Source organism: Bufo bufo, chromosome 4, assembly GCF_905171765.1.
Source record: "Bufo bufo chromosome 4, aBufBuf1.1, whole genome shotgun sequence".
Lineage (NCBI taxonomy): Eukaryota > Metazoa > Chordata > Amphibia > Anura > Bufonidae > Bufo > Bufo bufo.
In genome coordinates, this window is record NC_053392.1 from 124,088,609 (window position 1) to 124,116,380 (window position 27,772).

The following is a 27,772-nucleotide window of genomic DNA, read 5'->3' on the forward strand; positions in this document are numbered from 1 at the left end:
GGCTGGATTGGTAAAGGGCAGAGAGCTCCAGTCCGACTCAGACGCCAGCAAGGTGGAGGTGGAGTACTGGTTTGGGCTGGTATCATCAAAGATGAGCTTGTGGGGCCTTTTCGGGTTGAGGATGGAGTCAAGCTCAACTCCCAGTCCTACTGCCAGTTTCTGGAAGACACCTTCTTCAAGCAGTGGTACAGGAAGAAGTCTGCATCCTTCAAGAAAAACATGATTTTCATGCAGGACAATGCTCCATCACACGCGTCCAAGTACTCCACAGCGTGGCTGGCAAGAAAGGGTATAAAAGAAGAAAATCTAATGACATGGCCTCCTTGTTCACCTGATCTGAACCCCATTGAGAACCTGTGGTCCATCATCAAATGTGAGATTTACAAGGAGGGAAAACAGTACACCTCTCTGAACAGTGTCTGGGAGGCTGTGGTTGCTGCTGCACGCAATGTTGATGGTGAACAGATCAAAACACTGACAGAATCCATGGATAGCAGGCTTTTGAGTGTCCTTGCAAAGAAAGGTGGCTATATTGGTCACTGATTTGCTTTTGTTTTGTTTTTGAATGTCAGAAATGTATATTTGTGAATGTTGAGATGTTATATTGGTTTCACTGGTAAAAATAAATAATTGAAATGGGTATATATTTGTTTATTGTTAAGTTGCCTAATAATTATGCACAGTAATAGTCACCTGCACACACAGATATCCCCCTAAAATAGCTAAAACTAAAAACAAACTAAAAACTACTTCCAAAAATATTCAGCTTTGATATTAATGAGTTTTTTGGGTTCATTGAGAACATGGTTGTTGTTCAATAATAAAATTAATCCTCAAAAATACAACTTGCCTAATAATTCTGCACTCCCTGTATTCACTGAGGAAAATAAACTGTCAGATGAAATGCTGAATGTAAAAATAAATTCCCCATTAAAAGTGTCCTGTCTGACCCAGGAAGAAGTACAACAGCGACTTAAAAAGATTAAAATAGACAAATCGCCAGGACCGGATGGCATACACCGACGTATCCTAAGGGAATTAAGTAATGTCATAGCCAGACCCACATTTCTGATATTTACAGACTCTATACTGACAGGGAATGTCCCACAGGATTGGCGCATGGCAAATGTGGTGCCAATATTCAAAAAGGGTCCAAAAACAGAGCCTGGAAACTATAGGCCGGTAAGTTTAACATCTGTTGTAGGTAAACTGTTTGAAGGTTTTCTGAGAGATGCTATCTTAGAGCATCTCAACAGAAATAAGCAAATAACGCCATATCAGCATGGCTTCATGAGGGATCGGTCATGCCAAACTAATTTAATCAGTTTCTATGAGGAGGTAAGTTCTAGACTTGACAGCGGTGAATCAATGGATGTCGTATATCTGGACTTCTCCAAAGCATTTGACACTGTACCACATAAAAGGTTAGTATATAAAATGAGAATGCTCGGACTGGGAGAAAACATCTGTATGTGGGTAAGTAACTGGCTCAATGAAAGAAAACAGAGGGTGGTTATTAACGGTACACACTCAGATTGGGTCACTGTCACTAGTGGGGTACCTCAGGGGTCAGTATTGGGCCCTATTCTCTTCAATATATTTATTAATGATCTTGTAGAAGGCTTGCATAGTAAAATATACATTTTCGCAGATGACACTAAACTGTGTAAAGTAATTAACACTTAGGAGGACAGTATACTACTACAAAGGGATCTGGATAGACTGGATGCTTGGGCAGATAAGTGGCAGATGAGATTTAACACTGACAAATGTAAAGTTATGCACATGGGAAGGAATAATGCAAGTCACCTGTACATACTAAATGGTAAAACAGTCGGTAACACTGACATGGAAAAGGATCTAGGAATTTTAATAAACAGCAAACTAAGCTGCAAAAAACAGTGTCAGGCAGCTGCTACCAAGGCCAATAAGATAATGGGTTGTATCAAAAGGGGCATAGATGCCCGTGATGAGAACATAGTCCTACTACTTTACAAATCACTAGTCAGACCACACATAGAGGACTGTGTACAGTTCTGGGCTCCTGTGAACAAGGCAGACATAGCAGAGCTGGAAAGGGTTCAGAGGAGGGCAACTAAAGTAATAACTGGAATGGGGCAACTACAGTACCCTGAAAGATTATCAACATTAGGTTTTATTTACTTTAGAAAAAAGACGACTGAGGGGAGATCTAATTACTATGTATAAATATATCAGGGGTCAGTACAGAGATCTCTCCCATCATCTATTTATCCCAAGGACTGTAACTGTGACGAGGGGACATCCTCTGCGTCTGGAGGAAAGAAGGTTTGTACACAAACATAGAAGAGGATTCTTTACAGTAAGAGCAGTGAGACTATGGAACTCTCTGTCTGAGGAGGTGGTGATGGTGAGTACAATAAAGGAATTCAAGAGGGGCCTGGATGTATTTCTGGAGTGTAATAATATTACAGGATATAGCTACTAGAGAGGGATCCAGGGAGATAGTCTGATTGCCTGATTGGAGTCGGGAAGGAATTTTTTATTCCCCTAAAGTGGGGAAAATTGGCTTCTTCCTCACAGTTTTTTTTTTGCCTTCCTCTGGATCAACTTGCATGATAACAGGCCGAACTGGATGGACAAATGTCTTTTTTCGGCCTTATGTACTATGTCACTATCATTGCGTAAAACTTAAATAAATAAGAAAAAGTATACATATTAGGTATTGCCATGTCTGTAACGATCTGCTCTATAAAAATGTCACATGACCTAACCCCTCAGGTGAAAGCTGTAAAAATAAATACATAAAAACTGTGCCAAAACAACCAATTTTTTGGTCACCTTGTCCCATAAAGTGTAATAATGAATGATCAAAAAATAATATGTACCCAAAAATGGTACTAATAGCAACGTCAACTCTTCCTGCAAAAAACGAGCCCCTGCACAAGACGATTGGCAGAAAAAAATGGCGTTCAGAAAATGGAGACACAAAAACATAATTTTTTTTTAAAAATGCTTTATTATGTAAAACTAAAACAAACAAAGAAAGTAGACATATTTGATACTGCATCCGTAACAACCTTCTCTATAAAAAATAGCACATTATCTACCCTGTCAGATGAATGTTGTAAAAAATAAAAACAGTGCCAAAACAGCCATTTTTTGGTTATCTTGCCTCACAAAAAATGTAATACAGAACAATTAATAATCTCATTTACCCCAAAATAGTACCAATAACACTGGCACCTTATCCCCTAGTTTCCAGTTCAGCAAAACCTGCCTTCCAAAAACCATATGACGTTCCTTTTCTTCTGCACCCTGCCGTGTGCCCTTACATCAGTTTACCACCACATATGGAGTGTTTCTGTAAACCGCAGAATCAAGGTAATAAATATTTTGTTTGGCTGTTAACCCTCGATGTGTTAAAGAAAAAAATTGATTAAAATAGAAAATCTGCCAAAAAAGGGAAATTTAGAAGTTTCATCTCCATTTTCCTTTCATTCTTGTGGAACACCTAAAGGGTTAACAAAGTTTGTAAAATCAGTTTTGAGTAACTTGAGGGTGTAGTTTCTACAATGGGGTCATTTATGGGGGGTTTCCACACTATGCAAGCCCCGCAAAGTGATTTCAGACCTGAACTGGTCCTTAAAAAGTGGGTTTTGGAAATTGTCTTAAAATTTTTTAGGAATTGCTTCTAAACTTCTAAGCCTTCTAACGTCCTAAAAAAATAAAATGTAATTTACAAAATGATCCAAACAGGAAGTAGACATATGGGGAATGTTAAGTAATAAATATTTTTTGAGGTATCACTTTCTGTTTTAAAAGCAGAGAAATCGAAATTTAGAAAATTGTGAATTTTTCAAAATTCTTTGTAAATTTGGGATTTTTTCATAAATAAAGGTGAAATATATTGACTCAAATTTATGACTGTCATGAAGTACAATGTGTCACGAGAAAACAGTCTCAGAATGACTTGGATAAGTAAAAGCGTTCCAAAGTTATTACCACATAAAGTGACACATGTCAGATTTGCTAAATATGGCCTAGGCAGGAGGCGAAAACTGGCCCGGGGTAGAAGGGGTTAATATTACAGTGTAAGGGACTTGCACTGTTTTCCTATGGCCACTGCCACCTGCAGGGCACAGTAGGAACTACAACTCTATTAACCGTCCCAAGGAAGGACACCATTTGGGTTACATGAAGATAATTAGGGCCAGTTCGCACATAGTTTTTTTTTGGCACTGATTTTGGCACGTTTACGGCTCAAAATCAGCAAAAAAAAAGTCACAAAGCAGCCTGCTATTCATTTCATTGGCAAGCAGCACTTGCCTTTTTTTCCAAGTGGAAAAGCAGCTGCGTGCCCTATCCTGGGGAAGAATCCACGCTGAATCTCCCATTGAAATTAATCAAATAAAAAAACAATATATATGTCTGCGCATTTTCTGCAAAAAAATTTTGTGCGGACCTGTGCAAAAAACACAAGTTAAAAAACGCAGTTTGTATTGATGTAAAGACCCACTGGTTAATAAAAAGAAACGTCCCACAGAACAACGCACTGGAAAAAAACAAACAGAAATTTTGTTCCATTTTCTAAATCTACCGTGTGAACATGTTCTTACTCTATGGCCAACCTATTTACACTGAATTTTTTTCGGAGCTGATTTTGCAGCACTTGATTTTTTCTGGCGCGGTCGGTTTATTCTGCGTCAGAAGAAAAGACGTACAATGCTTCAATCTCGGCGCAGAATCTGCTGTTAATCTACCGCTGAAATGAATGGGAAACAGCAAAAAAAATGTGGCATATGCTCAGTGAGGACAAAAAGACAGTTTTGTACTTAAGTATACACCCCCTCAAAAAAAAAAAAGCTTAAAAACACACCAAAATGGCGCCTTAAAAAACCCTAATCAGTGATGATTTTTGAAGCAGGATTTTCAAAATCCTTAGTGTGAACCTGCCCTAACAAGTTTAACATGACGCCTGGCTGTGGGGACACAGCAATAATTCCAATCTCAACATGGCTGCCAGGAAGGGGCGACGTCGCCACGTCACGAAGTTTCCTCACAGTGCCAATCCCAAGATGGCCGCACTTCGTCAACGGGACTGATCTCGCAGGCGGATGTGGAAGCGCCTAAAGTCTCGCGAGATCTGCCCGCAGTCCCGGAAGCTCCACGTCAGTCAGAGGGAGAGAGAGACCAGGGGGAACCGGAGACATGGTGAGTGCACCCGGGGAGCGGGGTTCAGCAGTGTGGCTGCACCTCAGCTGCTTCTACCAGATGTGTGAGGGGAGGGATGATAGGTAGGTGACTTCAGCTGCCACCTACCGCCACCATTAGTGGACACGTCAATGCACGGGGCCATGCTGGGACTTGTAGTCACTCTTCCTGATGATTTGTCATGCTCATAGACAAATGCTGATCCAATTGTGGCCGACAACGTCCATGATGATTGCAGGTGGCACATAGGTTGTCACCCAGCTCTTCACCATTGGGTGACAACTCCAGATGGGGCAATAACAGCAGCCGTATTGGTTGTCACCCCTGTAATGGGAAGGAGAGGGGTCCACAGACGTCTAGTACTGGGATTAGTAGAGGGCATGTAATACTCCGCCGTCTGGAGACCTGTCCGATAAGCGTCCCCACCTCTGAGCACTGTGACACCCACCCAATAAATGGTGGCTTCAGTTCGACCCCCCCGTACACATACACGCTCGGCACGACCAGGTGTGCATGTACTTTTACACTAGCGTTATTCTTTTCCGGCGCTGAGTTCCGTCCTAGGGGCTCAAATCCGGAAAAGAACTGATCAGTTTTAGCCCCATACATTCTGAATGGAGAGCAATCCGTTCAGTATGCATCAGTCCAGTCCCTCTTATGGTATTTGGCCGGAGAAAATACCGCAGCATGCGGAACACTTGCCGGAATGCTGGATCCGGCATTATTTTCCATTGAAATGCATTAATGCAGTGTTGCGGCAAAACGGATCCGGTTTGCATGCGCAGACCTTTAAAAAATGCATCCAGTTCCGTCTACCAATGCTATCCGTTTGTACACTGATTTCCGGATCCGGCAACAGAACTGCCTGCTGGATCTTCACAACGCAAGTGTGAAAGTACCTTCATCGCTGCCAGACACCTAATCTCCCATCAGAACAAAAACGATCAGGCATGTTGAAACCGAGTGTGCCCGATCCATCTTTTCCCTGACATCTGCAGTTAGGGAAGAGTCTGGACCCCCCCTTATACACGTTAGACTGTGGACGGGTTCGGCCGATGTTCATCTAATGTTTACGGGCACCTTCCATGCAGCGTTGTGTGGGCATTGCCAGGTGAATGCCCCTCTGCAGCCAGATTCCAGTATTCTGATCCAGCATAGGAACCGCACACCAGATCTGGCATGTGCCGGACACCACCGATGCCAGTATAATGGGGTCCACTGGGTGTCCAGCCTGGCATTGTACTGGGCAGAATACTGCTGCACGCAGAGGTCCTTTTTTGGAATCTGCGACTGAGCCCCCTGCTGGTGTGAACCAGTAACGTACGACACCATACACTGGCTGCTTTCCTCCTGGAATTTACCCATCCACAGTGATGGTGAACCTCATGGATCTTAAAGGGGGTGACCACCTTTTATTAAGTGGTGGCCTATCCTCCAGCTGATCAGCAGTAGCTCCATCTACTTAGTAGTGGCATGTGCTCCCATTGTAGAGCTCCTTTAAGACCCTCCCCGACATTGCAGACAGGGCGGCAGATCTATTAATACTGTCCTGACTTAAGAGAGAAAAAAAACGGACCAGACAATAAGTGAGCGGGATTTACCATAATGGGCATGCGCTGGACACTTTCCTCTCTGTTATAATACTAAGGCTACTTTCACACTTGCAGCAGGACGGATCCGACAGGCTGTTCACCCTGTCGGATCTGTCCTTCCGCTATTTTGCCGTGCCGTCGTACCGCCGCTCCGTCCCTATTGACTATAATGGGGACGGGGGCGGAGCTCCGGCACAGCACGGCAGTAAACAGAATATAGAACATGCTGTGATTTTTCACGCTACGCAGAACTGATGCGTGAAAAAAACGCTCATGTACACAGACCCATTGAAATGAATTGTTTAAACAGGCCTTAGGGTGGATTTCCATGTACCAATAACTGGCCAGATTATCGGGAAAGAACATTCCTGCAAACGCTTGTTCCCGATCTGGCCAGCTAAATGTGCCGCCGATGAGTAAGTGAAACGCTTGTTCGTGCAGGCACCTAAATGATCATTTCTGGGCAGCAGATCGTGCCGTCTAAACAGCAATCTGCTGCCCAGAAACAGTGCAGATGTCGTGATCCCTCGTCCTCATACTGTGGAGGTGATTGCTGCATGTAAACGCAGTGGTCTCCTTCACTGAGCGAGCAGCCGACTGTCGGGAAGGAATCGGCTGTTCCATCGCCTTTACTGTATACCAGTATGTTGCTCACCGGTAATAAATCTGGTGTATTTTGTGGCTCCTCAGATCTGTCAGGGACGGTGCACCAAGTCTGGATAACACATAGTACATTAGACACAGTGTATATGACACGTTTGTGTATTTTGCTCAGTAAACCTCCCCCGCTATGTCTAGATAGACCGTTATCACAATCATCACAGCCCTCCATACTGTGTACAGCAGCAGGAAAACACGTGGTGTGTGTGTATATATATATATATATATGTAGTGGATATTTGGTGGCATGGTGTATATATAGAGTATTCATGGATCGGGTGAAGGTTTAGTTGTCGTTGCCTCACGTGTCCATTATTTTCAGCCTCTGCGACTTGACATCAAGAGGAAGCTGACTGCTCGGTCTGACCGAGTGAAGAGCGTTGACCTGCACCCCACCGAGCCATGGATGCTGGCCAGTCTGTACAATGGCAGCGTGTGTGTCTGGAACCACGAGACCCAGGTAATACCACATTATGTGGCGGTATATGAATACAGAGGACTCTCCGCATTTTCCTGCCCATCACAACCTATTACTGTTCTTCCAGACCCTGGTGAAAACCTTTGAAGTATGTGATTTGCCGGTCAGAGCGGCGAAGTTTGTGGCAAGGAAAAACTGGGTCGTCACCGGAGCTGTAAGTATGAACCTTGTGGTCCTTACATTGGGATCTATTTAATGACTCTTATGACGTGCCAGGTACTGGAGAGAGATCGAGGGCTCCTTTTTTATGGGACCCTGCCAATTTATTCTTATCAGCAGAAAACTTTTTTTTATCCACCTGTACATCAAAGGTGAGAAGCAGTTGCTGCACCTGGATGTACCTCTATGGTGTTCTGATCGTTGTACCAGCCCTCTCCGACACCCTCAGATACGTAGGGGCACATTAATTAAGACCGGCGTTTTAGATGCCGGTGTAAATGAGACCCTGCGCTGGCGGTGGATCCTCTGGAGTTACGAAGGAGCGCAGGCTTCTCCATAACTTGGGCAGATCCTCCGCCAGTTCTAAATGTAAGACCGTTTCCGAGCGGTCTTACATTTAGACCATTTTCTACATCTAAAACAGGCCTAGAAAATGGTGAATGAGTCAGGCCTGCCGGCCCATCCCCGCCACACCCACAATTTTGGACCTGGCATGAGTGGGGAAAAGTTGCTGACAGCGGCACAATTAACCATTGCTCCGCAATCTACGCCTGAAATACGCCTAATTTAGGCATATTTCAGATTGGTAAATGACCCCCATAGTGACTGCATTGTCTATGGGAGTAAACACAAGGATGAGGCTCTTTTTGAAGCCGGCCATGCACCTTAGGGCTTGTTCACACAAATGTTTTTTGGCGTTCCATTAATTTCAGTGGTTCCGCAAAAAAAAAAAAAAAGAATGTACTCCGTAAGCATTCAGTTTCCGTATTTCTGTTTTTCCGTTCCGTTGAAAGATAGAACATGTCCTATTATTGCCCGCAAATCACGTTCCGTGGCTCCATTTAAGTCAATGGGTCTGCAAAAAAATTTAACACATACGGAATGTACTCCGTATGTCTTCCGTATCTTTTCCATCTATTGAAAATGTTATGCCCAGCCCAATTTTTTTTCTATGTAATTACTGTATACTGTATATGCCAAACAGAAACACTACTGAGAAACGGATCCAGGAAAAACGGCCCGCAAAACACTGAAAAAGAGATACGGTCGTGTGAACGAGCCCTTAGATTGATGTCAGCCAACAGCTACTCCTTCTGACTCGCCGTATATGTGCTCTCTATAGGGAGAGAGGAATAAGCCAGACAGAGCCTTATCTCCCATGAGACCAAAAATGTAATATGTCCCACCCTTCTTTCCTCTGACATCTCCCTGTGGCTGGAGCGTTGGGACAATCCCTCACTCGGTAGATGGCTAGCTGATTATGTGTATGACCACCTTAAAGGGTCATTCCCATCTCGACTTGTATGGCATTTACACCCTTGGGACCTGCATCTCGAAAACTGGGCCCCTGTCTTGTGCCACTGGGAATAGAGGGGTCACCCGGTCTCGCCCCACCTGGAACAAAGAGGTGACCGTGCACCCGTGAGACAGCACCCTAGTGAAACTGCCTTCATTCAATTCGATGAGAGCTGTGAAAATAGGGGAGCGCATTTACACAGCGATAACATAGAACACAATGGAGAGAGCCGTCCACTCGTCGTCACCTCTTTGTTTTTGACGGGGCGAGACGAGGCCCCATTCTCCACATATAGGACTTTATCAGACATTTATGGCATATCCTGTGGATGGGAATACCCCATTAAGGACCAGAGAGATACCCTGTGACAGTACCTGATAGTGAATGTGTTAGGGGCAGGGAAATAGTGTAATTCAGAATATCCTAAAATGCCACAAAATCTCACTGTGCAAAATGGCAAGACCTGATGTGGATTGCAGGGAGACAAAACCAAATCTACGTGGCCAAAAGACTGGCTATGAGGATACCCCTCTCTAGACATTCTTTGTACACTTTATCTCCTGCATTGATGTCTGAAGCAAACGTGTGTGTGTCCTTCACCCAGGTCAGAATGAAGATGTTAAGATACAAGCATCACATGAAGTTTAAAAATCCTCCTCCTCCTCAGTGCCGACCGCCAGCCTCGATAGAGCAGCAGCCATAGATCATTGCCTGTGCTTCAGTACTAAGGACCGGTGCGCTCTCTTCTTGGCATGGTGGCACTGACGGTGCAGGAGTCATTTCTTAAACCGATTCATTGTTCCTGGCAGAGTAATGTGGCATACAAGCTTAACATTAGAGCCTGGTAGGTATGCCATGTGTTACAATGTGTCGTACATTGCCATTCGTGTAAGGGCAGGGAGATATGTATCAGAAATACTGTGGAGGAAAAGTGGAGCCATTGTCCTTTGCAGGTAATCGGGTGCAGCTTTCATTTCCCAAGTTGCATCTGAAAAATGTTAAAATGTCCCCCTTTACTGTTTTAGACTACTTTCACACTCACGTTCGGTACTGATCCGTCTTGTATCTGCACAGACGGATCCACATCGATAATGCAAATGCTTGTATCCGTTCAGAACGGATCCGTTCGCATTATTCTTTAAAAAAAAAGTACGTCAAAACGGATCCGTCCTGACTTACATTGAAAGTCAATGGGGAACGGATCCGTTTTCAATTGTGCCAGATTGTGTCAGAGAAAATGGATCTGTCCCCATTGACTTACATTGTGTGTCAGGACGGATCCGTTTGGCTGTCTGCATCCAAAGCGGAATGGAGACGGAACGGTGCCAAACTGATGCATTCTGAGCGGATCCTTATCCATTCAGAATGCACTGGGGCTGAACTGATCCGTTTTGGGCCGTTTTTGAGAGCCCTGAACGGATCTCACAAGCGGACCCAGAAACGCCAGTGTGAAAGTAGCCTTAGATAAATCTGACTGTAATGACATCTGTTCCTGTCCCCAATAGGGCTCATAGTCTAATTGTCTTACAAGTGCACATTAACACGGAAGTTCAGATAAATTTAGATTTGGATCTATTGAGGAAGTTTATCAAAACTGGCACCAAGAATAAGGGGAGCAGTTATTGAAACCAATTAGTTTCCATCTCTCAAGTTTCAGGCGACCTTCACTCCCATTGTGCACATTGGATGTCCGCAGTGCAGATCTTGCAGGAAAGTATTAAAGGGGTTATCCTGCAAATATTGATGACCTATCCTCAGGATTGGTCATCAATATTAGATCAGCGGGGGTCCGACACCCAGGACCCCTGCCAATCAGATGTTAGGAGAGGTCGGGCACTCCGTGGGCATACATGACCATACATCTGCCACATGGTCTAGTTGCAGCTCGACTCAGAACGCTCACTAGAGCTCTGGGGAGCGGGGTTTCCGTCCGGGACTCAGACCCCCACCAATGTGATAATGATGACCTGTCCTGAGGATAAGTCGTCATTATCTTTTCCAGGATAACCCCTTTAAGGGGGAGATTTAGCAGTCACCTACCTGATCATTCGGGCCCTCACCAATTACAAGAATGGGGCTCTCGTTCAACTCTGAGACAGTCCGTCCTATAGACTATAGGGAATTCAGCAACCCCATACATGCCAGACCTCCTCTCCTTTCAAACAGGAGACACAGGACTCCCATTCTTGTGGGGCTCCCAGTGATACTTATCACCTATACTAAGATATCTTCTTTGTAACACACAATATAGGGGCTACTGCTATCCGTGTAGAAAGTAGATCCAGGGATCAGTCCAATGTGCAGGGTCATATTAGACGATTGTGTTGATTATGGAATCCTTGATCTCATTACCTGTGTTCTCTCCTAAGGATGACATGCAGATTAGAGTCTTCAACTACAACACATTGGAGAGAGTTCACATGTTCGAGGCTCACTCTGACTACATCCGCTGCATTGCCGTGCACCCCACTCAGCCCTTTATACTGACCAGCAGTGGTAAGGCTTTGAGCTTAACATAACATTAGCTCTCTTATACAATTTTGTGTGTACATCTAAGGCTACTTTCACACTGGCGTTTTGGCTTTCCGTTTGTGAGATCCGCTCAGGGCTCTCACAAGCGGTCTGAGACGGATCAGTTTTGCCCTAATGCATTCTGAATGGAAAAGGATCTGCTCAGAATGCATCAGTTTGTCTCCGTTCTGGTTTGGAGGAGGCCACCAAAACGCTGCTGATGAAACTGAGCCAAACAGATCTGTTCTGACACACAATGTAAGTCAATGGGGACGGATCCGTTTTCTCTGACACAATCTGGCACAATAGAAAACAGATCTGTCCTCCACTGACTTTCAATGGTGTTCAAGACGGATCCGTCTTGGCCATGTTACAGATAATACAAACGGATCCGTTTATGACGTATGCAGACGGTTGTATTGTCTGAACGGATCCGCACCGAACGCGAGTGTGAAAGTAGCCTTATTGGGAAGGTAAATTACCTCATATACTGTCTTCGGCAGTACTGCTTCTGCTGAAAACGTAAAGGGGTTTTCTGAGATTTTTTTAACTGATGACCTGTCCTCTGGATAGGTCATCAGTATCCGATCGGTGGGAATCCAACACCCGGGATCCCTGCTGATCACCTGTTTGAGAAAGCACGGGCACTTTCAGCAGTGCCGCTGCCTTCTCTCAGTTCAGCAAGCACAGCGCCGTACATTGTATAGTGGCTGTACTTGGTATCGCAGCTCAGACCCATTCACTTCAATGGGGCTAAGCTGCGCCTAGGCCATGTGCCCGATGAACGTGACCTCACAAGGCTGAGAGAAGGTCATGGCGCTACTGCGAGCACTGGTGCCCTACAAAAAAAGCTGATCGGCGGGGCTCCCGGATGCCGGACCCTGAACGATCAGATACTGATGACCTATCCAGAGGGTACGTAGGTCCTCAGTATAAAAGTCTCGGAAACCCCCTTTAATGAAAAGCAATCACAGGAAGCCAGGTTTGACAGGTGTGTATAGAACATGCAAACAAGCTATAAAATACTGTCTGTAATTTTTTTAGGCTACAGTAAAGGCCCCTTTACATGCACCAATGAACGTTCTTAGAAATGCTCATTCCTGATTATTGCACTGTGTAAAGGTGCCGTCAATCACCTGATGAACAAACAAACTCTCATTCATCGGGTAAAAGTGTCGCTACGCAGTCACCTAAATCGTCGTTTCTTTGCGCCAGATCATGCTGTGTATAAACTCGGCAAGCTCCCACCTTCTCTAATAAGCAGGGGTTAAAAGGAACCAACGGATTGTTCCCGATAATTGCTTGCTGTGTCAGCAGGTGTAGAGGGGCCTATGTCCAGACACAGGAAAAGCACACTGCCACTCCATTCAAAGTCTATGGGACCGTAGTACTGTACTGGGCTATCTCCGGCAGTAGTCCCATAGAGTTTGAATGGAGCTGCAGCGCGCACGGTCGACATTCCATTCAAAGGGGGATTCCAGAGGAGATCTCCCCCCTTCACTTGGGTAAACATAGTTGAGTCATTGCAAAAATCGGGTTGTTTAGCACTTGTTAAAATCCAAGTCTTTATTAAACAATAGGACACAAAAAGGGGAGAAAATCTTCACTCGCCTGTTTCGAGTGACATCTCTCACTCGGAACACATAAGCAAAGATTATATACTATACTGTAGAGGAGTCATTGTCTTACCCATTTTAACCCTAAATATGCCAAGAATTTCCATGGCATGACGAGTAAAACTTTTAAGAAAAATAAGCAGCTCTAGTTGTCATTCGATTGGCTAAATAGATGGAAATGTCATGTAGAGCCTGAGACCACTGGGTGCATGATGGGTGCAGGGAGAATATATGGACGCTGGTCCTCCTCAGACATACATAGAAAACAGTCCTCATTAGAGAACCTACTGTCTTCACCATTGGGGTGACTGTGGTGACAGGTCACAGACAGGTTCATGATTTGGAATGAGGACATAGTGTAACAGATGAGCAGTGTACATTCTCAATGATATTCACAAATAAGCGCCGTGTACTACATGACAAATAGAGGGGAAACTGAACACGGTTTTACATGTGCTTCCTTTAGATGACATGCTGATTAAGTTATGGGACTGGGATAAGAAGTGGTCCTGCTCTCAGGTGTTTGAGGGACACACACATTACGTCATGCAGATCGTCATCAACCCCAAGGATAACAACCAGTTTGCCAGCGCCTCACTAGATCGCACCATTAAGGTAGAGTATACCATGCGCCTGTTTTGGATGATCAAGTGGATTGTGGCTTTTATGTATTTTTTTTGTACGCTGTGTATCCACTCTGCTAATTCCTTTGCCTTTCCAGGTTTGGCAGCTTGGATCCTCCTCCCCCAACTTCACACTGGAGGGGCACGAGAAAGGGGTTAACTGCATTGATTATTACAGCGGAGGTGACAAACCTTACCTGATCTCTGGAGCTGATGACAGACTTGTCAAGATTTGGGACTATCAGGTGAGTTAAACTAGTGTCCTAGAAAGTGAAAGATCAGATTAAACCAGAAACACCAGACTATTTGAAGACCTATTGTATTCTCCCTTATTCAGAACAAAACTTGTGTCCAGACTCTGGAGGGTCACGCTCAAAATGTCTCCTGTGTCAGCTTCCACCCTGAGCTTCCCATTATCATCACTGGTTCAGAAGATGGTAAGTGTTTCTCTCCTGATAATATTTTTGTGTCTTTAAAGTTTTTTCCCCCCTGTTCATCATTAAATATAGCCCCATTTATAAGTTCCTCACCCTAAAACCTTCCTAAACCCCTAGGTACGGTGAGGATCTGGCATTCCAGCACCTACCGCCTGGAGAGTACCCTGAACTATGGCATGGAGCGAGTCTGGTGTGTGTCTGGACTTCGTGGCTCCAATAACGTGGCTCTAGGATATGATGAGGGTAGCATCATTGTCAAGGTGAGGTCTATAGTCTGTGAGAATAATTATTTGAAGCATTTTTTTCCCTAATAGATTAATTTCTCCAGATGGGAATAACCCTTTTTAAAGCAAATGTTTTTGCTTAATAATTTTCTGTAAAGTAATTGGGAGCCATTTACAAATATTTTTGGTGTAAAAAATGTCACAAGGCGCTGTTTTCCAACCTTTTAAACGCCCGTGCAACAATATTTTGTGGTACAGGTGTTTTTGCCCTGCCATCTCCATTTGGGACTGGTAGGGCGTGGTGGAGGCCAGACTAAGCCTGGGAGGTGCACCTAATGTAAGCCTTGTCATAAATTAGGCAAATCCGGCAGCACAAGGGGGAAACGAATATTGGTGTAAATAGCCAGTCTTTGTAAATGACCCCCGTTATGTCAGAGGATTGTGTCTGTAGGGGTCTGTGGGCCAAGACCTCCACCGACCAGCAGAACTAAGGTGCACTACTGAGTGCCATTACTCTTTGGTTCGGATCTATGAGATTTTTCACATCTGTCAGAAGTCCTGTGAATTTTTCATGGAATGGTGCCATGAATGGCACTTTCATTTTAACTACAAAACTTTTCGCTGCTATCAGTGTTTAGGGCTCTTTCACACTTGCGTTCTTTTCTTCCGGCATAGAGTTCCGTCGTCGGGGCTCTATGCCGGAAGAATCCTGTATCCTAATGCATTCTGAATGGAGTGAAATCCGTTCAGGATGCATCAGGATGTCTTCAGTTCCGGAATGGAACGTTTTTTGGCCGGAGAAAATACCGCAGCATGCTGTGCTTTTTGCTCCGGCCAAAAATCCTGAAGACTTGCCGCAAGGCCGGATCCGGAATTAAGCTAAACGTTGTTTCGGCGCATTGCCGGACCCGACATTTAGCTTTTTCTGAATGGTTACCATGGCTGCCGGGACGCTAAAGTCCTGGCAGCCATGGTAAAGGGGAGCGGGGGAGCAGCATACTTACAGTCCGTGCGGCTCCCGGGGCGCTCCAGAGTGACGTCAGGGCGCCCCAAGCGCATGGATCACGTCATCCATGCGCATGGGGCGCTCTGACGTCATTCTGGAGCGCACCGGGAGCCGCACGGGGACTGTAAGTATACCGCTTCCCGCTCCTACTATGGCAACCAGAACTTTAATAGCGTCCTGGCTGCCATAGTAACACTGAACGCAATTTGAAGACGGCTCCGTCTTCAAATGCTTTCAGTACACTTGCGTTTTTCCGGATCCGGTGTGTAATTCCGGCAAGTGGAGTACACGCCGGATCCGGACAACGCAAGTGTGAAAGAGGCCTTAGTTTGCACTGCAAAATGAAGATTTGGCTGCATAACACCTCTCTTTATATGTGTAGTTGGGCCGTGAAGAACCAGCAATGTCCATGGATGCAAATGGAAAAATCATCTGGGCCAAGCACTCTGAGGTGCAGCAGGCTAACCTGAAGCTATGGGAGAAACAGAGATTAAAGATGGAGAGAGGCTTCCTCTAGCTGTGAAGGACATGGGCAGCTGTGAAATATATCCCCAGACTATCCAACACAACCCTAATGGGAGGTAAGACTGTGGGGGCAGTATGGAAGTATACCCCTCTGTAAAGGGTATGCCAGTTAAGGTAATTATGTCAACTCACAATTTCACTCCAGGTTTGTAGTGGTGTGTGGAGACGGAGAATACATCATTTACACCGCCATGGCCCTGAGAAACAAGAGCTTTGGATCTGCGCAGGAATTTGCGTGGGCGCACGATTCATCTGAGTAAGTCTTGATTTATATTTCGGCAATGTCTAGACATGGTTTATGGATTTAACCTAAACACAGGTATTCACTTCATTGTACTTCCTGTTTCCTCCCTCACCTGTAGGTATGCCATACGTGAAAGCAGCAGTGTAGTGAAGATTTTCAAAAACTTCAAGGAGAAGAAGAGCTTCAAGCCGGACTTCGGTGCAGAAGGTTGGTTTTATGTGGCATCTTATATACATGTATGTATATCATAAGTACTGTCTGTAAGACATATGGCAACTGATCTATGGCAAAATTGCAGAAGTGGGTAGCCTCTGGAATGTAAATCATGTATTTAATTATTGTTATAAGAATTAGCTGGAATTATGTTTTTTTTTTTTTTTTTTTTTTTTTTTTTTTAAACATTGTAGCAAATTGGATTATTTCTTTAGTGGGCGCACTGATATTTTTCATGAAATGTCACGTTCTAATGCTAGGTATCTATGGAGGATTTCTACTTGGTGTGCGGTCTATTAACGGTTTGGCCTTCTATGACTGGGAGAATACAGAGCTTATCCGGAGGATAGAAATCCAGCCTAAACATGTGAGTTTTTATAACTGTGTTACTTTAATGTTTCAAAAGTCATTGTGGCAGATCTACGGATGAAACTGCTCCAGAAATCTGGCACATATGTCGCGCAACACATAAATTGGTGTCTCGGGGCTCCCTCGCGGAATCGCGCTTACGTGTGAGAGAGGGATTTGTGCGGTCTGGACTATAAAAGCGCATGGCATTATCATGATTTATAATGCTGTGTGCCTTCTGCCTGACCTTTCTGTAATGGAATCTTACTGACTGCTTTATGTCTGTGTGATTCCATTACAGAAAAGTCACACAGAGGCACGCAGCATTATAAATCATGATGATACCGTGCGCTTCTGTAGTCCAGACCGCACAACCCCTCTCTCACATGGAGCGCGATTCCCGCAAGGGACACACTCGTGTGAAAGAGCCCTGAGGCACTTTTTGTGCCTCACTCAACAAGTGGATGGGACTTAGTGGGAAAGGGTCCTTTCCGCTAAGCCATGCCGTGACTTAAGGGTCGCTGAGCTTTTAAAAAACTTTTGATATTTTCTAAGGACATCTCAAAGGTTTTGATGGTGGGGTCTACGTGCCAAGACCGCCACTGATCCTAAAACGAGGAGAGAGAAGCTCTCACATTGAACGTTCGCTCTCTTCACTGCAGAAGACAAGCTCAATAGAAAGTCTGTGAGTCTGTCTCGATTCAGTCTCCTGCATTGAGGAAAGAGAGTGCATCGTGCGAACGCTTCTCTCTCCTCGTTCTAGCGTTTGGTGTGAGTCTCAGCACTCTGACCCCCACCAGTCAAACATTTGGAGATGTTGCTATGACATATCGAATGTCTTGTGAAAGCTCAGTGACCCTTTTAAGTTGCACCAAATGCACCAAATGTATCATCCAGCATGAGCTGCTGCGATAAACGTGGTGCATACAGTGTAATTATAAGGAGGTTAGTAATTCTGCTCCTTTGCGTCGAACTTGCAGCATACATTTCTATCTTACCCTTTCTCTTTGGTAGATTTTCTGGTCTGACTCTGGAGAGCTGGTGTGCATTGCTACAGAGGAATCTTTCTTCATCTAAAATACCTCTCTGAGAAAGTAGCCACTGCTCAGGAGACTCATGAAGGAATGTCTGAAGATGGAATAGAGGATGCCTTTGAGGTAAGGAGGATTTATAAGCTTGTGATAAATGTGACCCATTGTAATTTTACCTTTCATGGGTGGGTACTCCCATGCTAAGCATATATTGTCCGAGCACAACAGACAAGAACCACATCAGGAAGTATTGTCACAGTCCTGAAGGGGAGTTCTTTTGGAGGCTGCTGATCAGGAGGAGAGATTGAGTCATTAAGAGTTTTTCAAGACCCCTCCAAATGTAGGTAAGGCAGAAAGTGTTCTAACAAAAGAAGCTTTACCCTTCTGATCCTGCATCATTCCACCATCTTTGATGCTGTAGTGCCACAGTGACGACATACCGAACTACCCCACTGGTAAGTAAGCCTTCATCTGTTATACCATTTCCCTCCTTTACCTATCTTATTGGGGATCTTCACAAACCCCTTTATGACTTATTCAGACGAGCAATATTCACATCCATGTGCTGTCAGAGTTTAGAACGAACAGCGCATGAACTGAACACTTACACATTGAAGTCAATGGGTAAATTCACAGGTACTTTTTTTTGACAGACTGTCAGATTTTGATATAATCTTCACACTAGACTTACTGAAGTTAGCAGATCTGTGAAAAAAAAACGGACAGCACACCGACACCACCCTGACACCAATTTTCACAGATGGTTACTAGGAGATGTCGGGGCTTGCATTTTACAGATTTTTTGACGGATCACATACTGTTGTCCCACAGAAAAAACAGACAAACTGAACGCAGACAATCCCGATTCAACATGGAAGGAAAATGATCGGTTTTTTAGCAGACAGAACACCGCTGAGTTTTACCTTGTTTGAATGACATTCTTAAAGGGTTGTCTCACTTCAGGAAGTGACATTTATCATGTAGAAAAAGTTAATACAAGCCACTTACTAATGTATTGTGATTGTCCGTATTGCCTCCTTTTCTGCCTGGATTTATTTTTTCGAATCGCATTATACACTGCTCGTTCCATGGTTACGACTATCCTGCAATCCAGCAGCAGTGGCCACGCTTGCACTCTATAGGAAAAAGTGCTCGCCGGGACTTTGGGAGCCTACATGGGGTGGTGCTTTTTTCTATAGTATGCAAGCACGACTACCACTGCCTGGATTGCAGGATGGTCGTAACCATGGAAACCAGCAGTGTATAATGCGATGGAAAAATGAATCCAGCCAGAAAAGGAGGCAATATAGACAATTCCAATACATTAGTAAGTGCCTTGTGTTAGCATTTATTATGTAAAGAAAGTTATTTGACACAAACCCTTTAATGGATATGTCCAGGATTAGAGAAACAGATCTACTTCCAAAAACCATCAACGCCACTTGTCCGTGGGTTATATTTTGTATTGCAGCTTAGATCTATTGAAGTGAATGCGGCTGAGTTGAAACACCGCACAACCTGTGGACAGGGATGGTGCTGTTTTTGTAAGAAAGCAGCCATTTTTTTGTAACCTTGGACATTTCTGTTAAGATTGTCATTTTTTCCTTTTGGTAAACCAGTGTATATTTTATTATAATGCTAATCTGGTTTCCTTCTCAGGTGCTCGGCGAAATTCAAGAAATAGTGAAAACTGGTCTCTGGGTTGGGGACTGTTTCATCTACACCAGCACAGTAAACAGACTCAACTATTATGTCGGTGGAGAAATAGTTACCATTGCACATTTGGACAGGTGACCCAATTTTACAGAATAAAATTGGCAGTTCTCAATGGACCGGGTCATTGTAGTGTGGGGTTAAGAAGCAAGTAATGACTGTGTGGACTTTGATTATGGTAATCTAAGGACCCATTTATATTGGCCTATACACAGGTCAGTGAATGAACAGTTCATTTAAGCTGTATTTACATGCAGCAATCATCCCCTCTGCATGGGGGTGAATAATCATTACTATGATCAATCATGTCCATACAGATTATTTGTCCAGCAGCACATCCCAGTGTACACAGGCGGTGTGCCAACACATGATTTTATGTGCCACATAAATTATTGGATTAGCCAGCGAACAAATGTTTTACTTTTGTTGAGTGATCGGTGGCACATTTACACAAGCAAATTGTCAGGATTGACTGTTTCTATGAATGTTTATGCCCACTAATTGGCCTGATAAGGCCCATTTTACTCGGGCAGATTAACATTGATCTACTTGTTGCCAGTTATTAAAAATCCACATAGTGGTTACTTGTGAGTAATTGTCATATTTTAGGCTACTTTCACAATGGTGTTTTGGCTTTCCGTTTGTGAGATCCGTTCAGGGCTCTCACAAGTGGTCCAGAACTGATCAGTCTGCATTCTAATGCGTTCTGAATGGAAAAGGATTCGCTCAGAATGCATCAGTTTGCCTCCGTTCCGTCTCCATTCCGCTTTGGTGTCCGTTGACGAAACTGAGCCAAACAGATCGTCAGTCAATGGGATGGATCCGTTTTCTATGACACAGTCTGGCACAATAGAAACTGATCCGTCCTCATTGACTTTTAATGGTGTTCAAGACTGATCCGTCTTGGCTATGTTACAGATAATACAAACGGATCCGTTCTGAACGAATGCAGACGTTTGTATTATCGGAACGATCCGTCTGTGCAGATCCATGACCTGATCCGCACCAAATGCGAGTGTGAAAGTAGCCTTAGACTAGACCAGTCTTAGATCCATCTACTAGCATAACCTAAATTGACTCCTTATTAGTGTTGAGCGAACTTCTGTTTTAAGTTCGGCGTCTAAAGTTCGGCTTCCGGTTAGCGGAGAATCCCAATATGGATTCCGAATTCGTTGTGGTCCATGGGTAGCGGATCAATATCGGGCCATTATTGATTCCGCTACCACGGACCACAACGAATTCGGAATCCATATTGGATTCTCCGCTAACCGGAAGCCGAACTTTAGACGCCGAACTTAACAGAAGTTCGCTCAACACTACTCCTTATCACCATATAGGTGGTCACTTGACCCTTTGGATTACTATTTAGCTCGCTCATCAGTTAGCCCACCCTGGATGTGCAGTGCCCGCTGTTGACTTATCTGTGCCCACCATCTTGAATTTTTCCACTGTAGAACCATGTATTTGCTGGGGTACATACCTAAAGATAACCGTCTGTACTTGGGGGACAAAGAACTAAACATTGTCAGCTACTCCTGCTGGTGTCTGTCCTGGAGTATCAGACCGCTGTGATGAGGAGAGACTTCACCATGGCAGACAAAGTGATTCCAACCATCCCTAAAGAGCAGAGGCACACGTGTTGCCCACTTTCTGGAGAAGCAAGTAAGGACATACATTTCTTGTTCGTGTATGTATTTGTTAGACTGGAAATGTGATGACATTATGTTGCTTCTCTCGTTGTGCCGTTTAAGGGCTTCAAACAGCAAGCGCTGGCTGTGTCCACTGATCCTGAGCATCGCTTTGAGCTGGCATTGCAGCTGGGAGAACTGAAAATTGCACATCAGCTAGCAGTAGAAGCGGAGGTAAAGTGTTCTCAATTGTCTAGGAACTTTATTATTCCCTCTTACATTCTGAATTCTTTGCATCTCCATCCTAAATTATATTTCCCTGTATGTAAGGTTCTTTCTTTGTGGCACAGTGTTTCAAAGCTGAGATATGTCATGATAATTCCACTGTAAAATGTAACTGGGATTGTCTCATCTGTACATCTGCCTCTCTAAATGAGGACCCTTTAAGTGATCGTCTGATTGCCACCGATGGAACCTCTGGCAAGCAGCTGCCCCGTCGCAGCATTCTCCGCTGCAGGCGATTACATACATACATTACATACATACATTACATACATACATTACATACTGCCTATAAACATATGTTTGTAACCATATGGCACTTAGTTGTGGGTAGTCTTTCAGAATAGGAGCCCACCTTTTTTAGCAGCTCTCTTCCCTCCTTTCTACAGGGAAACACCTATATGATGACCTATGATCACATTGCATTTTTGACCTCTGTTAATGTATTTGCCAAGAAAAGTTCTCAGTGTATATGATTATGCCCATTAAACGAAGGCCTATCCTCTCTCGCCCAAGGCTAACCATGTTAAAACTTGGCTGGTTGGTTTCTTTCAAAAACATATCAACACATGTACAGGTTTGTGTATGGTCTTGCAGTTCAGCGCATTAACTTAAGGAATTAACTGGCACAAAATATGGACGGGGGTGGTGCTGTTAGAAGAGAACAGTCCCTTTTAAGCCTTTTCTGTTATATCATCCTGCTAAATATCATGCCAGTAGTAACAGTGCCACAGTTATTAGCAAACTACTTCTACAAGACGCTGATTCCGGTCACTGCATATGAAAAGATATAGGTTATGGGATATTTTCCAGTTTGTTTATTTGCTCTATTTCGTTTTCTCTTTCCTTCAACCATCTTGTAGGCTGAACAGAAGTGGAAGCAGTTGGCTGATTGGCCATCAGCAAGGGCCAGTTTGGCTTGGCCCAAGAGTGTCTGCACAATGCTCAGGACTATGGAGGTCTTTTACTACTGGCCACGTCTTCAGGAAATGCCTCCATGGTGAACAAGCTGGCTGAAGGGGCCGAGAGAGATGGGAAGAACAATGTGGCTTTTTTGAGCTACTTTTTATTGGGAAAGTAAGTGGAGAAATAGTCTGTCCTGATATAGTATTAGAACACTGCACGATGATGGAGACATCATGAGGGAAGTCAGTTTTGTAGGAGCGCCAAATTTATCGAGTGATGCACAATGTTTTAGAAATCTTTGTCTAGGGGTTGGTGCACACGACTGTCGCTTGTTTTGTGGTCCACGAATTGCGGATCGCCAAAACACTGATACCAGACATGTGCGTGGGAACGGAACTTCTGGCTCATAATAGAAACAGTCCTATCTTGTCCGTAATGCAGACAAAAATAGGACATGTTCTATATTTTTGCAGATGCCATAGAACAGACATATGGATGCGGAGGGAGCACGGTTTGCTGTCTGCATCTTTTGCAGCACCATTGAAGTGAACGGGTCCGCATCCGACCTGCAAAACATGTGGATCAGATGCAGACAAAAATATGTTTGTGCATGAGCCCCCACAGTTCTGTCTTGCGATCTTACTCCACTCTCTACGCCACCCCTTTACTGGAGTAAGAGTGCGTTGATTTTTAAAAACATTATAAAAATTTGAAGTTGATAAATCCTGGCTTAAATCAGCTCGATGGGCTAACCATGCCACCCACTTTTAAAAACTTGAGTGGTGTAAAAAAAAAATCAAAAAAACATTTGCATCAAAAAAAACCTTTTTTTTGCAACTTCTTAGAGCCAGAATTCTGGAGTGCAGAGCTTGATCATTTCCCTCGGTGTCTTGTGTTGGAGAGCTTAATTTCCACCCATTGATGTTATGCTTTTCATTTTCAGAATGGACACTTGCCTTGAGCTTCTGATTTCCACTGGACGTCTGCCCGAGGCGGCCTTCTTGGCACGAACATACCTGCCGAGCCAGGTGTCCAGGTAATTGAGCTGACTTTTAGACTTGGTCTACACAGCGATCTTGGCTGCGACAATCATCACATGTGTAGCTATAGAAATTAATCTGGTAGACCTCGCAAGTTGCTGTGACCAAAACCCCAGAATCGCAAAAAAAAAATCAAGCAGGGTTGGACTTTTTGGTAATCCTGGGTCAAGCAGCTTGCGAGTAGCTCTGCGACTACTTTCATTTCAACAACCGCACCGCTAATCAGCGATGCTTGGTTGCACAATGGGTCCCATGTCCAAGATCGCGGTGTAGCCCCAGCTTACTTTTATGGACTTTTGAAGAGACATTTGTAGCCAGGATCTCTCTACTGTTTGGGGATCCAGTCCCTACAACTTGTCAGTTGTTGATGATTTAACTTTCCTTTCTGCTGCTAGGGTGGTGAAGCTGTGGAAAGAGAGTCTTTCCAAAGTCAACCAAAAGGCTGCAGATTCCTTGGCTGACCCCACTGAGTATGAGAACTTGTTTCCTGGATTAAAGAGGCCTTCTTGGGAGAGCAGTTTTTGAAGCAGAAGAGCAGTCTACCCCTCCCAGGCAGCCAGTACCGCCTTGTCACTGTAAGTATCTGTACATTGTTATTTCTACGAGGATGGTTACACTGAGGCTAAAAACTTTTCCATCTGTGCAGCACCAAATGAAGAAAGAAATTGTCTTGCAAGAAGCACAGGCATTTGAACCATCTGAAAGAAGCCACCATAGTGGTGAGTTCTACCAAATGCACTGTGTAACAACAATTGTAATCACTTACATATGTCCTCATTGCATACACACATAGAAAGTTTGATTCCAACAATTGGTTGGTGTGTTATTTTTTGTCAGTGTGTATTAGTTGACTGGTGCATTTTAGGCTTGTTTTCTGGCGTAGAAAAGTCGCTAATTTTGTGTAAGCCCCTTTTTGCTCCAAAATGTTAAAACTTTTTGTTTTACCACAACCTCAAACACTTGCAAAGTGAGTGGGAAAGTGGCAACAGTTACGATAGTTTTACTCCACATCACTGCAGCTTAACCCCTTAAGGCACGGGTGACCCTAATACTACATCACTATAAATAGGTAGTTAAGCTTCAGTAACATACTGTTACAGCACTGCGTGGGCTCGGCCTGCCATCACTTGAAGGTACCAGCTGTATTATACACCTGGCACTCTGCTCTCACTGCCGGGATCGGAAATCCTGCAGGTTAACCCCCTAAGGTGCTGTGGTCAATAGTGACCATGGCATCTGAGCAGGTAGACCAAAAAAAAAAAAAAACAGCCCACATACGGAAGGGGAAAAAAAAGCTTTAAAATGCAGAGATTAAAAAAGCAAAAAAAAAATGTGCCTGTGTTTAAGTGCTAAAAAGTCAAACTTTTGGGTGTGCTAATTTAACAAACAGCGTGTGACATTTGATAACTTCCCCCAATATGTTTCTTAATTATTGGTATTCATTATTGATCTAATGGTAGAATAGAATAAGTCAGCGTTGTAGAGTGGGCTTATTTATTTCCCTGTCTCCTCCGAGCCTCTCGGTTTAACCTCCACCTCACAGACACTAACAGGGCCGATGTCACGTAGCTAATGAGAGAAAGCATTTACTAATGTCGGTGCACCTAGACATGGTTGAAAATGCTTCTAAAACTGCAAATCTGGTGCATCTAATTTTAGAAAAATTCATTGAATAGGGGATGTGGCTTAGTGGGGAAAAGTGGCATGTCCTAAGATGTGAACTTTTGCGCCACAATTCTGGCATAAAATTCTGTAAAGTAATTAGTGTTAGGCTCATGCACACGACCGTATGTATTTTGCGGTCCGCAAAAAATACGGATTGACCATCTGTAATGCTGACAATAATAGGACGTTCTATTTTTTTTGCGGAACGGAAATACGGAAACAGACTGCACAGAGTAACTTCAGTTTTTTTTTTTTTTTTTTTGCGGATCCATTGAAGTGAATAATGATCCATAGTGATCCATTGAAGCGGTAAACAGTGAGAAGGCCGCGGCGCTCTTGGAGCGCTGCTGCCTTCTCAAACAGCTCATCTGCGGGAGTCCCGCATGTCAGACCCCCGCTGATCAGATGCTGATGATCTATCCAGAGGATAGATCATCAGTTTAAACAAACTGCAGAACCCCTTTAAGGTAGTGAGGTGGCTAATATACAGGGTATAAAACTGGTAGCTGAAAGAAGATGCCCCAACACCATATCCCGACAGGGTATGAGGTATTTGGTGGAACAAGTGCTGTTAAATCTCAATAATACGATATTACGACCAAATATATAAATCGAGTGTAATCGGTGAAATACTTTCAAGTGGAGTGAAATGAATTCTCAAATGGATTGTCCAAGATAATTGTTTAAAATAAACTGGTCAGGGCTTAAAGGGTTCATAATTGGTAAAAATGATTAAACACAGGGAAGTATAACATATATAGCACTCACTTTATGGGGAGGGTGTCTGTCGGATAAACTCAAGACACCTTCAGACAGAACACCCCCCCCCGGGCCAGAAAACGGCAGTCTGAGATGCTGAGCATTTTGCTGTATTCAGGATCTGAGTCCTGGATGGGGAAAGGGCCTCTGCACAGAGCATGGAAGCTCACTGGTAGGGTTGAGCGAATCGGGCTTGGACTGCTCTGTCTGAACCCGATTCGTTCCAAAACTTTGATGATAATATGCACTCCGTACAGCCTTACAATGTATTGGCTGTGCTGAAGCAATCTTCTTATCGGCACCAGTAACGTGAGACTTGTTTAGTCTCGTGCCTGGCCCGTTACATTTAGTTTCTGTGCATACATTAATGTTTGAAAATCCGAACTCTGGTTTGTTAATGAGCCACGAATCCAAGTTCGACTTTGGATTTTGAAACATTGGATTATGATTACAATGTTTTTATCTTTTTCCTTCAGCAAGAGGAAAAGGAAAGAGAGGTAACACCCCCACCAGCAGCGCCAGCACCCACGGTGCCTGCCCCAAAACCACCCAGCCCTGTCCAACAGCCAGTGCAGCTACCTTCTGAAAGCACAGAAGAGAAGGTAAGTGGATGGAACTACTGTTTTATCACTGGACTGTAGAGCCAGGGTCATTTCAGGAATACACACGTTGATATTTTTATTTCTTGTCTTTCTCCTAGGCTTTCCTGGACTTAGAGGAAGATCTGGACAACATGGAATTAGATGACATTGACACAACAGACATAAACTTAGATGACGAGCTCTCTGACTAAACTGTATTCTCCAGAATTTTAATTTAAGTGACCAAACCGTGTTTTTTTTTTTTTTTTCCTCTCGTTTTTATGGTCAGTCTGCACAGGTCCCATGTCCAGACATAGTCCATCAGTGCAGGAGCCGGGCCTTCCTTGTACATTTCCTTTTCATTAGCTCTACTCTCACTCTGTAAACCTTTTGTGCATTAACTGAATAAAGGTTATTGCAAAATCATATCTTCCATTTATTGTTCTCTCATTTGTCACTCGTCGTATGTCCTTTCTGTAAGGGTACGGCCACATGGGGTGGAAGTTCTGCAGCGCTTTTTATCCTGTGCCTTGCTGTGGAGTTAAAGAGGATCTGTCACTAGTTTTTACTTACAAAAGCAATACCTCACCCTGTAGCCCATGTTCAGTAGATGTCATATCGCTAATTTCTTTTCATGATATGCTCCTAGATTCTACCGCTGTGCCCCCTGTTCGGTTTTGGTGTCTGGTATGGTAATAAATAGAAGAGACATCAGCTTTTTTCATGGGGCGTCTCCTTCTCCCTGTCTGTGATTGGACCACATCACAGCCAGGGAGAAGGGGGGCGTTTTTTTTCTCAATGGCTGTGACTGGACAGCGCCAAGGCCAGGGGGAAAGAAGATGCCCACTGTGGAAAAACTGTCTCCTCCTCCCTGTACCAATGCTATTAAAGGAAACCTGTCACCAGGATTTTGAGCATAGAGCTGGGGACATGGGCTGCTAGATGGCCACTAGCACATCTGCAATACCCAGTCCCCATAGCTCTCTGCGCTTTTATTGTGTTAAAAAACAGTTTTGATCAATATGAAAATGAACCTGAGAT

At 44.0% G+C, this 27,772-nt stretch overlaps 1 protein-coding gene across 1 annotated transcript; it reads left to right on the plus strand.

The window, feature by feature from the left end:
- Positions 1 to 5,061: 5,061 nt before the first annotated feature.
- Positions 5,062 to 27,157, plus strand: COPB2 (COPI coat complex subunit beta 2). The gene is given in 29 exon segments (XM_040427833.1): positions 5,062 to 5,193; positions 7,768 to 7,905; positions 7,991 to 8,077; positions 11,749 to 11,875; positions 13,973 to 14,121; positions 14,228 to 14,374; positions 14,467 to 14,566; positions 14,684 to 14,826; positions 16,179 to 16,266; positions 16,269 to 16,377; positions 16,467 to 16,577; positions 16,684 to 16,772; positions 17,039 to 17,145; positions 18,141 to 18,195; positions 18,198 to 18,283; positions 19,817 to 19,947; positions 21,325 to 21,401; positions 21,404 to 21,501; positions 21,503 to 21,532; positions 21,622 to 21,732; positions 22,644 to 22,668; positions 22,671 to 22,857; positions 23,630 to 23,722; positions 24,122 to 24,216; positions 24,219 to 24,305; positions 24,373 to 24,392; positions 24,394 to 24,449; positions 26,704 to 26,752; positions 26,851 to 27,157. Coding segments are annotated over 29 exon segments (2,691 nt in total). The 5' UTR covers positions 5,062 to 5,190; the 3' UTR covers positions 26,944 to 27,157.
- The last annotated feature ends 615 nt before the right edge of the window (positions 27,158 to 27,772 follow it).